The sequence below is a fragment of the Crocodylus porosus genome, unplaced genomic scaffold (assembly GCF_001723895.1).
Source record: "Crocodylus porosus isolate Cpor-Errol unplaced genomic scaffold, CroPor_comp1, whole genome shotgun sequence".
Classification (NCBI taxonomy): Eukaryota; Metazoa; Chordata; order Crocodylia; family Crocodylidae; genus Crocodylus; species Crocodylus porosus.
The window spans coordinates 9,045,355-9,057,292 of record NW_017728920.1 but is presented as its reverse complement, the minus strand read 5'-3'; the positions used below and the strand labels follow the sequence as shown (position 1 = coordinate 9,057,292).

At 47.1% G+C, this 11,938-nt stretch overlaps 1 protein-coding gene across 1 annotated transcript; it reads right to left on the bottom strand.

Moving 5' to 3' along the window:
- Positions 1 to 738: 738 nt before the first annotated feature.
- Positions 739 to 11,936, bottom strand: TYSND1 (trypsin domain containing 1; the record flags this gene model as incomplete). The annotated part of the gene is made up of 4 exons (XM_019538647.1): positions 739 to 4,675; positions 6,259 to 6,444; positions 8,301 to 8,431; positions 11,191 to 11,936. Coding segments are annotated over 4 exons (1,281 nt in total), but the record flags the coding sequence as incomplete, so codon positions are not given.
- Positions 11,937 to 11,938: the final 2 nt, after the last annotated feature.

The window sequence follows — 11,938 nt, the reverse complement described above, 5'->3', positions numbered from 1 at the left end:
AGTCCTGTAACAGACCAAAGGCAATCTGCAAAGTAACCTGACAGCGACAGCTGAATTCATAGCTCATGGTGATAGGGATAATGCCAGATGTTAAAGCCTCCACCTCTCAAAAGAGCTCCCTCTTTAAAAAGAAAATCACTCCAGCTTGCACTTAAAAATCCCTTCTTAATTAAGAGGAGCCAAATGGCACTGTTGATTATGCACCTGTACAGATGAGCATGCAAAAGCAAATCACCCTCCTTGGGGAGGGAAGAGGGAAGGCCATGCAAGAATTCCTCTCTACAGCCAGACCTTTCTTTCAAAGAAACACAGGGAATTGGGGTAGATCTACGAGACAGTGCAATGCTGTATTGTAAGCTTAGTCATGTACCTCTGCACAGCCTCTCTGTGAAGACATACTATTGATCTACAAGACATTACAGCTACGTTGCAATTAGAAACAGTTCTGTACCCAGGAAGAGCACACACCAACTGCAGATGCTTCCTCACCCTGACGAAGTGCATTTAAACCTGACCGCTTGCTAAGAATTTGTCCAACTATCTGAGTTGGTCTAATAAAAGATATCAGATTTACCCAAATAACCTTGTCTGCCTTCCATACCTAACTGCATCTTAGTCATGCAGCATTGAGGAGAAAACCCACCTAAAGCCTCTGTTGCATTTTTTAGAAACTTTGGAAAGGGAAGGAATCAAGGGCCAGAAAAAGGAGGAGGACGTTTGTTCCTGAAACAAAAGACAGATGCTGATTGACTTTAAATGGTTTTAGTTTACAGAATCAGATGGGACTACAAACAGCAGTGAGGAGAAAACAGAGTTCTACTGCAGAATAGCACCAGCAGCCCAGTTCTCATTCACATGATACACTCATGCAACAGCCTGTCATACATGCCTATGTTTGCAGTGGCACAGCTGACACAAATGGCTAGATGCATTTGCTTGCACAGCCACCCAGTCTGCTCAAGAGACTGTTAGATGTGCACATCAGAGGCAGTTACATACCTACATTGCAACAATTAGGGCCCAGCTGTCCCAGCCCAGAGACCATTTTATAAACAGTATGCTGAATGGGTGAGAGTTGAGGCTTATTAAATTGAAAAGGACTCATTTTAAACACTGGGATTTCATTTTCAGGCAGGCAAAGCTCTCTGCAGCCCATTGTCTGGAGAATACCCACCTCTCCCTGCTGATGCAGGCTGTAAAGGACTGCATAGACCATTTGTGTGGTGCAGACACTTTTCCTTTGAGGCAGAGATCTCATTCACAAACACTTGCATTAATTTAATGTGTAAAACAGTTCCCTTGAAACTGACTCTCCATTACAGAGACCGCATCTGATCTAAGGCATCTGTACCTGACTGTTCTGCTGAGACCACACCCGGGTGGGCTTTAAGGGGAGTTGTCAGATGGCAGCATGAGAGATTTCTTAGGCTGCTGCTATGAACTCAGTAGAGACATTAGCAGTTTCTTATCTCCTGCGTGCCAGTAAGGAAGAATTCATATTTCTTTCACAACCTTTGTTTAAATAAACTCATTTCTCTTTTGTATGACAGAGGAAGAATGGGCTGAAGTCACAGAGATTTTATTGTCTAAGCGATAGGAAAACCAAATAATTTATGAGCTGGCCATTCCCCCACCCTACTAAAAAAATATCTACCCAGGCAGGTCATTTCTTCTATGGCTATCAACCTCACTATAGACATGTCTCAAGGTGACTGCAAGAAGCTGGGAGATGAATGGAGAACCAAGCCATTGGACCTACCCGCATAAAACCAGCTAGGTCCCGTCACCCACAAAGTGATGAATCCCGCATTTTTCACAGGTATTTGTCAACAGCTTTACAAGCAGCCAAATCAAGAGTAAAGTGGAGCACACTGGCATGAAGAGCATGCTCTTAGGAAGTTCTGTTTCCTTCAGGCAGGTGATCTATGATTCACAACCTAGATGAGCACAGGATGAATCCTACAGCAAGCAGCTGTGTATTCAGTGGTGCCTTAAGCCAAGGTCTGCTCCCTTACACCTGCACAGCCAGTTAGTAGAGCTGCACAGACATAAGGGCTGGTGGGATTCATTGTGCTCTGCACATGGCATGCAGAGTCAGCAGGAACCTGGCAGGATCTAGCTTCACATCAGCCCAAGTTGAGAAGCTATCTCCTTCCAAGCAACTTCTTGGCTGCATAACTCCCCCCGACCTGCCTAGGAGATGAGTTAAATGATTCAGATGGCAAGAGGTGCTCTCCTGTGAAAGCAGCAGGACCTTCTGACAGAGCCAGTTTTTCTGCTCTAAACTCTCACTAATTCAAACACAGCAGATGCTAAAGTTGGTGATTCTTCAGGCAGTCACCACAGCAGGCACATTAACTCACTCTCTTACAGGTATATGCACAGTTTTAATTAAAGGCACAAATCCTGGATCTAAGAATCTCTGAACTCTATATCCAGAATCAAATTAAGCCTCCCTGACCTATCTCCAATTTCAAGGTCCATAATAGGTCCACTCCAGTGCCTCTGAATGGTATGCTTTGGTGCTTTGCCCTGCTCCTCTCTAGAGCCATTTGATGGTTAGAAGCTGCCAAATGGCTAATGGACAAGTTTAGGGTCTTTTATGTTTAAGCAAGAGACTTGCCATCAAACAGAGATCAAGCAGCTGTTTCAATCCAAGGCAGGATATTTTATGAGCACTGGGGGACCAAGAAAACCCAAACAAACAAACAAAAGATGCATGGCCAGCAACAGCAACAGGAGAAACTGCTCATAGCCATCCTGCCCAAAACACCAGAGCAAGAGCAGCACCCAGTGGTCATAAGAGGCATCTGATCCCTGGCCAAGGCCCTCTTGAACAGCAAAATGAAACTCCGAGGGTATTTTTCCTGCATTTGGAGCTGGGGCACTTATGTAAACCTTTTTTTGCATATTATACAGCACAAACTTGATGTGGATCAGGGTTTCTTTCTTCTGCATTACACAGCACAACCAGCTTGATCCGACAGCATGTTTAAAACAGTTCCTTTTGCCAGCATGCTGCGAGTCCCACCTGCTCCTTGTGAAATCTGTTCTTCTGCATTCTCCCCTAGGAAAGATCCATCTTTACTGCTACAAATACTTCCCCATTGCATTCAGCTCCCCAGGTATAGGCCCAGCAGCACAAACTGTGTAGCTGTAGTTCTTCTTGAAGTGGGTATGCTGTTAAAACTTGAGAGGCAAGGATGTCTCTGAATGGTGATATCTTTTATTGGACCAACTGCATGGTTGGGAGAGATTTTAGACAAGCTATTGGCCATGAAGTGCTCTTCTACTGGGCTCAACAGCTTTTCTAAAACCTCTCCCAACCCAGTAAGACATTGCTCCTCTTCACAAAAAAGTATACTAACCTCTCACATATTTCCCAGACCATCACAGGTACATCATCACTCCAATACCACCACAATATCCAATTTTAGTATTAGGAAATCATGACAGGAACTGCAATTGAAAATTCTTGTCTGACTGTGCAAATCTTTTGCTAGAGACTAAGGAACAAGGGAGGCGAGGAAGACAGCAGTAATGTGTGTTCACGTTTACACCTTTTGTACAGGGCAATAACTCAGCTTCACAGATCTCCTCAAGCTCTCCAGTCTGCAATCAAAGCTCAAGCTGGGATACCTGGATAGACCTCTAATAACAAACTTGCAGTCCACTGAAATGATAAGTGGCACAGGCTCAGCCAAAACCTCAGACATGAGGGATCTCTTCAGTACATGCAGTCTCTCAGAGTATATCTTGGTCACCTTTTCTGAAGGAAATGTCCCATTAGACTATCCTCCGACCTGGGTAGGGTTGTTACAATCTGTTAGGGCCAGGTGGGATTTTACTGGTCTCAGACAATTCTCTTATGGCTGTCCACCCTAGGACATTTCCCCTGAATGCCTTTTCATTGTTTTTGGCCCATTGCTTAGTTACGTTCCTTGTGCTATCAGCACCCTGAACAGTTCATCACCCTCCTCCTGCTATTCTAAGTAGGAGTACAGAGTTCTTTCAGTGATTGGCTACCTATGCATATTAGCTTATCTTGTCTCAAAAGCACTCCAGATAATGAACAGTCAGTCAGCATCTGCAAGCTGAAGGGGACTGTGCTCCTGAGGACAACATTCCCAGGAATCAAAAGCATGGTGATGTCCAGGGAAATTGCTGTTAATGCAACAGTTTGCAGCCCATGGGACTCTGTGGAATCACTCCAACAGATCTTTATGATTTCAGTGCTTCTGCTCATTGTAGCAGCTGGCAATTATCTTTTGCTTTGGTCCACATTCAATGGGTTCTCACCACTACTTTCAAGCCAGCTGGTCAGCCCCAAAGACACCATGACTTTTAGTATATTTGGGAAAATTTATGATTAATTAGAAACAAAAACATAAATTCCCATACCCTCAGCTACCCTGCTCACAGGAGCTCTACCTTTTTTCTGTCTAGGATGTCCAGCCTCAGAGCTTGCTATGCAGCATGCCTGTGGGTTTCCTTTGGAGCCGCCACACTACTTTGATGCTTTCACAGGCCCTGTTTAGCTCCTGGAAGCCACTCAAGTCTCCAGTTTGGCTGTACTCAGATACCATTGGCTGCAGGATAGTGATGGGGATGCTGAAATTCAGGTGGGGATATATAGTTCCGATGCTGTTGTCCTTTGTGTTGCTGGCAACAATCCCTGCATGTGGAGGGGAGCAGCAGGAGACAAACATTGAGTTTACAAACTTGGTGGCTGTTTAAGAAATTAAGAATGAACTTCCCCCACAACCCCTCCCTCCAAAAGGGTTTTGGCTGTAGGATCTGTGTCCTCTGCAACTTCACATCAAGCACAGTAACTCTGTTTTCCAGGTCTACGAGACCAACAGAAACAAAAGGCCAAATTAAGACATCAAACTCCAGATGCACATAAAAATATAACAGTGTTGCTGCAAACTGAAATACCCAAAGAACTTTGAAAAAGGTGGAAAAGATTAAATTATTTTTTTCAGATGATGGAACTAAGACAAGAATTAAATAACTTAGTCTCAATGCAGCTGACTATGGACAGGAGCGGGCTCATAACTTCTACTGCAGCATCCCAATAAAGGAAGATTACCATGCTGAAGATGACCTAACTGATAAGGAAAGTAAAGTAGTTACATACTTTCAAGCCTCCAGAAGGAAATTGCTAACAGGGCTCTAATAGCTATACATGACAGAAATCCTGACACATGCTTTCTAGTTAGGAAACATTCATGTTAAAAAAGAAACTAGGGACACAAAGCAGAAAAAGTCTGCTATGGAGCCTAGTGGCCATGCAAGAATATAGGGAAGAATCCCTCAGCTCTATCTCTGCTCACTGTCTGACACATGCCTGCATGTTAGTTGTCCCATTATGGGCAGAGTGCAAGCCCTTTCCTGTGGAACTCTATAAGGGTTTATGTTTGATGCATAAGAGATATCTACAAAATCAATTGATTTATTTTGGGAAAAGACAGGTCAGCAACTTAGATCCTGCTCCTACTAAGGATTTAAACACATGAACAGTCTCACTTATTTCAATGGAAAAGCTCACTTTAGTCAAGCATGTCCTTTTCTAGATTAGGGCCTTTGTATCTGGATGACGATGAAAGGAGTAGACAGGATTATGAATAATGCAGTGAGGAGCCAGGTAGTTCTACATGACTCCATCAGTGCTCCACAATGGCAGCCTCCAACACCAATAGCATTCGTAAGTCCGGGACTCTTCCCCCTCCCCTCCAACCTATCCAGTGTTTTGCGTCTTTTAGCTCACACATGGGACACCAAAAATGGAACTTCCCCAGTTACCAGAGCCTCAGTAGAGTGAAAAAGAGAGGAACTAAGTTGGACCTTTGCCAAGGTTCCAGGTGGTCAAAATGAAAAGGGAATGACAAGTAACCTACTGGTCAGAGCACAGGTCTGAGAGTTAGGAGTTTTGTATTATTCTGTATTGGATGTATGGCTGTGTATCACTTATACCATGCCTGAGTTTTTCCATCTGTAATAAGGGAATAGCCATAATCTAAACCTGAAAGGAATATCATATGGGTTGATATTCTTTAACTGGGATGGAAAACATAATAGTACTATATAGTGTTGGGCAACTGTCTTGCTTTCCACGGAATGGTGGCCATTTAACAACTTCAAGGGCATGGGCCTGTGCACTGTGTGGACATCCAGCAATGATTTAGTACATGACTGGCAACTTCCCTGAGAATGAGAAAGACAAGGAGATAAAGCAAGCAAAGTACATTTGTTTACCAAGAAGTTCTCCACTGTGGGTAGAAAAAAGGGGACCCCCACTTGAGCCACCATGAACCGCACAGGTTGTCTGAAGCATCACAGGCTTGTTAGCCACAGTGATTACAGCTGACAAGATTCCCGATGTCACTGAAGGGCCACAAGCCTGGCCAAAGACGCCAAAGCCAACAACATTTACTTCTTCTCCTGCACAAATGAGAAAACAAGTCAGGGGGGAGGGAAAGTAAAGAGAATTCACACAGCAAACAAACAACAGGAGCAGATGAGCGAGTCCAGAGGCAGATGTCACCTGTAATGGAAAAGGGTAGGAAAAAAGGATGCAGAATGTGACAAAGAAGTGGAAGCAGAATGTTAGTTCTCTGATGAAATACTGGCAACACTTACGGCACTGCTGAAGATTTCAAAAGCACAGGCCCTGGGCCTCTCCCAGCCTCCCCCACCAGTCACTTCAAGAAAGTCTATCAGTTGAACTCTCCCCTTCTCACTTGTTCTCCATCCACATTTAAAACCTTCCTGGATCTTACTTTATTAGTGGTCTACTCATGCTTGTTTTCACAGCTCTTTCCAACTCAGCATCATCCGTGTGGGTTGCTAACTTTCTGTTCACACCCTACATTAGACTGCTTCCAGTGATGTACCATGGTTTGCTGTATTGTAGACAACACAGAGGGTGGTGTACCTGCTTGAAACCTATAACAACCTATGAAGAAATAACCTCTCTACAACTAGATACACTGCTGTTTACCACACATTGCTGTTTGCAGGCCTTCATATGAGTTTTCAGTACATAACCCAGCATATGAGAACTAAATTTGGGTTCAAACATTTGCTATAATATATTACAAGATCTTTAATAAAGATCAGCTATATTACACCTGAGGGGGTAGGGGGAGAAGAAAGCTGCAGGCAATACCCCACTTCATGCTGCACATGCGGTTCCTGGGGCTCTGCCTGGGAGCTGCAGGGAGCAGTGCACCATCAGGTCAGGCTGGCTCTGTGCCTTCACCTCTGGCTCCTGGCTAGAGAGTTGGGAGCCACAGAACCCATGTGCAATTGGGCCAGGTCAACTCTGTGCCACCACATGCAACACCCAGAGCTGAAGTTGGGAGCCACACACTGCAGGGCCAAGCCAGGCTGGCTCTGTGCCTCCATATGCAGCTCCCTGCTGGAGTTCCGGGAACCTCATATGGAGGCATGGAGCTGGCCCACCCAATAGCACACTGTTCCTGGCACTCCAGTGGGGAGTTGTGCTTGATCAGGTTGTCTCCATGCCACCAGCTAGGGCTCCTGGTACTACAGCAAGGCCTGCTGCTGCCAGCCACAGGGTCTGTCTGTCCAGGAGGGGGACCTCCCACACACACACCTCCCCATACCCACATACACCCCACAACCTCACACACATATCCACACCTCCCCATAAACCTCTTACATCCCCCACACACACTGTACAAGAGTAAGACTTTATTGTGAGCTATTCTGCAATCGCCTCTATATTCACTATGCAAACACACAAATCAGGACAAAAATATTTTCTAAACTAAAATGTTACAGATGTTTGATTTAGTATATGATTTTTTTTCTGGTTCCAAGATGGCAAAGCCCCCTGTCAAAAGGACTACTTCCAGGAACAAGGAGAGGGACTTCTGGTGGCAAAGTTCAGGGGTTTGGGGTGGGACTTCTGGTCCCAAGATGGTAACCAGGGGGTAGGGCACATATCAAGTCATGGGGATACCCTTGTGGCCCTCAACAGATGACCAAAATGCATTAAAGCAACCCTCCAGCTGAAATAATTGCCTACCCCTGCTTTAGTACCACAATCTTAGTCCCACTCTTGGAGATGCTGTTCTGCAGGGAAGCATTGCCAAACTGATATGACCAGACAACTCCGAGCTTTCATTCTGCCTTCAGTTTATAACACAGACCCAGAGAGTTCACATTAGAAGTCAAATGTCCCAGGTATAACTGGTCAGGCTGCAAGGAGACAGAGTGTGGGAGGAGAGAAAAGAAGGTACCTCTTACCTTCACAAAAGCTTACCTCTTACCTTCACAAAACTTGGAAGCTAAAACTGGCTCTGCAAAAGAGAGTAAACTTTCCTGTAGTTCCACCACTGCTATGTCAAAGGGAGAATCATCTTGTGTAGCAAACACCACTCTCCCATTAATGACAGAGCTCCTAGAAACAAACACAGACAAGTTCCCCAGCGTTAAGTCTGAAAATGCTTGTTTTAGAAAATGAGAGAAGTCGTACCAAGAGACATGCTGTACATCAGGCTCAGCATTTAGCGCTTGCAATGGAACAGATGAAGATAGCTCAGGTTACATCCCAGGAGGCAGAACATCTCTCTCCAGCACCCTGTGGCTGCACACTATTCCACATAGCTCCCATGGGTCATTATGGGGTAGGTAAAGCAAAGGTGGTGCCAAGGATGCTGCACACACTCTACATGACTTGCAACCATTCCCCTTGCTCAGCAAACCACCTGCTTCTTCAGGTGTCTCAGTTTCACAACCTGGAGGGCACTGCTGTCTCCTGCCCACTACTCTCATATCTGAGGATGACCTCCAGTGCCCTATATTTCCATAGCATGTCTGCTCCTTTGGACACACTCAGACAGGCCCCAGTACCTGTTTGATGGGGCAGAGCCTGTTTCATGGTGTCAATGAGAAGACAGCTGTCAACCTGACAGTGCTGGTGCTACCCAGAGCTAAGGCTGCATCACAGCACAGCAAGAAAATCTCAGAACTCAGGGAGAAGGGCAGCATCATTTCCTGACATCAGGCCAAACCAGTTGAAAACAGTCACACAGATAGACTGCCTTCTACAATTAACACCAGTGCCAGAAAGGGGTCAGACATGGGTATGGTCATAAGAGCAGCCTGGTTGGAGAAAGGGCACTCCTCCAGATGGGCTGGAGATCTAAACCCCTTCAAAGCTGTTAAAAATCCTAGGATTGGTCATTATTATTGACACACAATAGCAGGAGCAGCAGTTCACTATGGTGTCCTCACTAGTGGCCAATTCTTCAGTTAAGCAGAGAAGCCCCTTTTGCACAGATGCTCTAAATGAAGGATGCCATACTTAGTCTGTGGAGCCTCATGATTCAGCCCGTGGGTCTCTGACTGACCACGTATATGCAGGATACAGAGCACAGAGCTGCTCTAGTAGGGGAGCTGGACCTGGTGCTGCTGATGCAGCACAGGGAGTTGGTCTGGGGTGCACTGTGTGTTGGCTCCAGGGCCAGTCTGAACTGGGCCACAGTAGAGCCAGTGCATACCTATTTGTTCACCTTTAAAAGTATTGGCCCTCCATGCAGCTTGTGCTCTGCACCGTGTCCCACATACACTGCTGGTCCAGCCTCACATGCCTTGTGTATCATGTGTTGGCCTTGCTCCAGGCCTCACTCTGCATGTGGTGCGCAAGACCAGCAGGGGGTGCATGCTGCATGTGGTGCCCTAGCAGGCCTGCCCTGCATGCTAGCTCTGGCGCAGTTCATCCAGCCCACAGACTGGCCCATGACAGTCATTCAGCCAGTGGGGCCAGATAAGTTTGACACCTGTTCTAAATACTCCTTGTCCACCAGAGGACTAAGACTGCAGAAGCACCTTGCAGCTTTGAAGATCTCACCCTCATTCTTCGCCATTGTTGATTCAAACTCATCTCCAAGCTTCCAGCAACACTGGAAGGTGGATCCCAAAACAGTCTTATGTTACTCCCAGTTTGGCTGCTGGGTGCCACTTGAGATGGAGAGATGTGCACTTTCTTTTGTAATACTTGGTTTGCGGCCTAGAAGCTAGTCAAACTCATCTATTTAGAACCCTTCCAAACTTACATTCTGTCAAACTTGTAAGTTTCCTTTTAATCCAAAGTGCAATGAGAGAACATCTGGGCACAGGAAGTTGTTTACAGAATACTGAAATCCTTTAATTCCCAAGGCTGAAGTCTTGCTCATTTAGTAAGTCTATAGGGCTTGAAGTGCAAATGTTGCCTTGTGTGCATCTCTGCAATTTGCATAGATTAGTTAGTGTCTTTTTCAGAGGTACTTTACCTGTTTGTGACTGCTTGCTACACAGCTGAATTACCTTCATGAGCCCCAGAGTGAAAAAGTGACTAGAAATGCACAGCAGTGTACTCTCACGGCCTCAAAACTAACAAAGGTTACGAACTTACTGGGAGTCAGCACTCCCTCAAACCAAAAGTAAAGTCCAGTCTGTGCTGCAATATTTGCATCCTCAAAACTCCTTATTAGAGGGTTTGAAAAGGAAGGAAGCTAGTCAACAGCAGAGCACCTCCAGCAGCATAAGCAATGTACACAGCACTGTCAGGCCTATTTTTTTAGCAGCCCCAAGCTGACTTGTTTCTGCCAAATGGCAGTGGCTGACAGTAGCTTCCCCTCTGCACTTTGTGGTGCAGAAATATAGAGACAACCATCAGTTACAAAGTCTATGGTTACAGTTACAGATATATCACAGCTAGCCAGAGTACAAAGTAATCAGTGCTGGGCATCAGGCATTTAAGCAGTTCATGCTGCAAGCAGATAACCAGTTTGCTACAATTAATGCAACAGGGAATAGCAGCCCTGGCTGAGTTTTGCAGTTATGGAAACCAAGCTCTTCTCTGCTATGCATATACATGTAATACAGTCACTGTACCTCAATTCCTTCTAATTTATTAGAATAAATACATTATTATTTATATGTGACCAGAAAAGAACCTCACTGCCAAAAACTGGCAACTGCCTGACTCCTGTCTCATATCTGACTGCAGCAAAAAAGGCACGAGAAAGATGCAAAAAACAATGGTGAGACTGTGATGTGGAGCCAACTAAAGTGCCTATATCTGCCTGGTTGTCCCCAGAGGTTTTGGTGCAGTCACTGTAAGAGGATGATGCACGTTATACGAGAAATCTTAAAGGGACTGGTGTGGAGGCTTACGTTTCCGGGCCGGGCTGAATCCTTACGCAGACGCCCGAGTCCTGGCTCACCACATGTCGGCAGGTCAGCACCAGCCTCGGCTTCACTGCGACGCCTGAGCCCCAGACGGAGCCACACTCCACCAACACCGTGGGGGGCAGGAGCTGCCATCCCGACTCCAGCACCTCCCCCACGGGCTCCACAACCAACTGTGGCCACCAGGCCAGCTGTGAGTCACCCAGACCCGCCAAGGCGCTCCCTAGGCTGTCCAGGATGTGGGCAAGGGAACACACCAGCGTCAGCCCCACCCACTGGCCGGCCTTGCAGCACAGCGGCGCCGCCACAACGCCCACCAGGCGCGGCCCATCGGGGCAGGCGGCGAAGATGCCCGCACCCTCAGTGCCGGGCAGGCAGCGGGCATCGGTGAGGACCAGGGCATTGCCAGGCCCAGCCAGGTTGCTCACCACACCGCGGCTCAGCGTGTTGAGGAAGACGTCGGGGCAGAGGGTGCCAAATGGGGACCCGCAGGCCCACAGCGCCTGGCCTAGCCTCAGCCCCGCAGCCGCTCCCAGTCGCGCCAGGCCCGGCCTCGGCCCCGGCCCCTCGGCCAGGCCCGGCACAGCCAACACCGCGAACCAGGGAAGGCGGCGCAGCGCGGCCTCGCCCTCGGCCTCCGGCTCCTCCTCGTCGCCAGCCGGGAAGCGCCAGGGCTCGGCCGGACCCAGGGCTGCGGCCAGCGCGTCGCGGAAGGCGGCGCAGCACGCGAGCA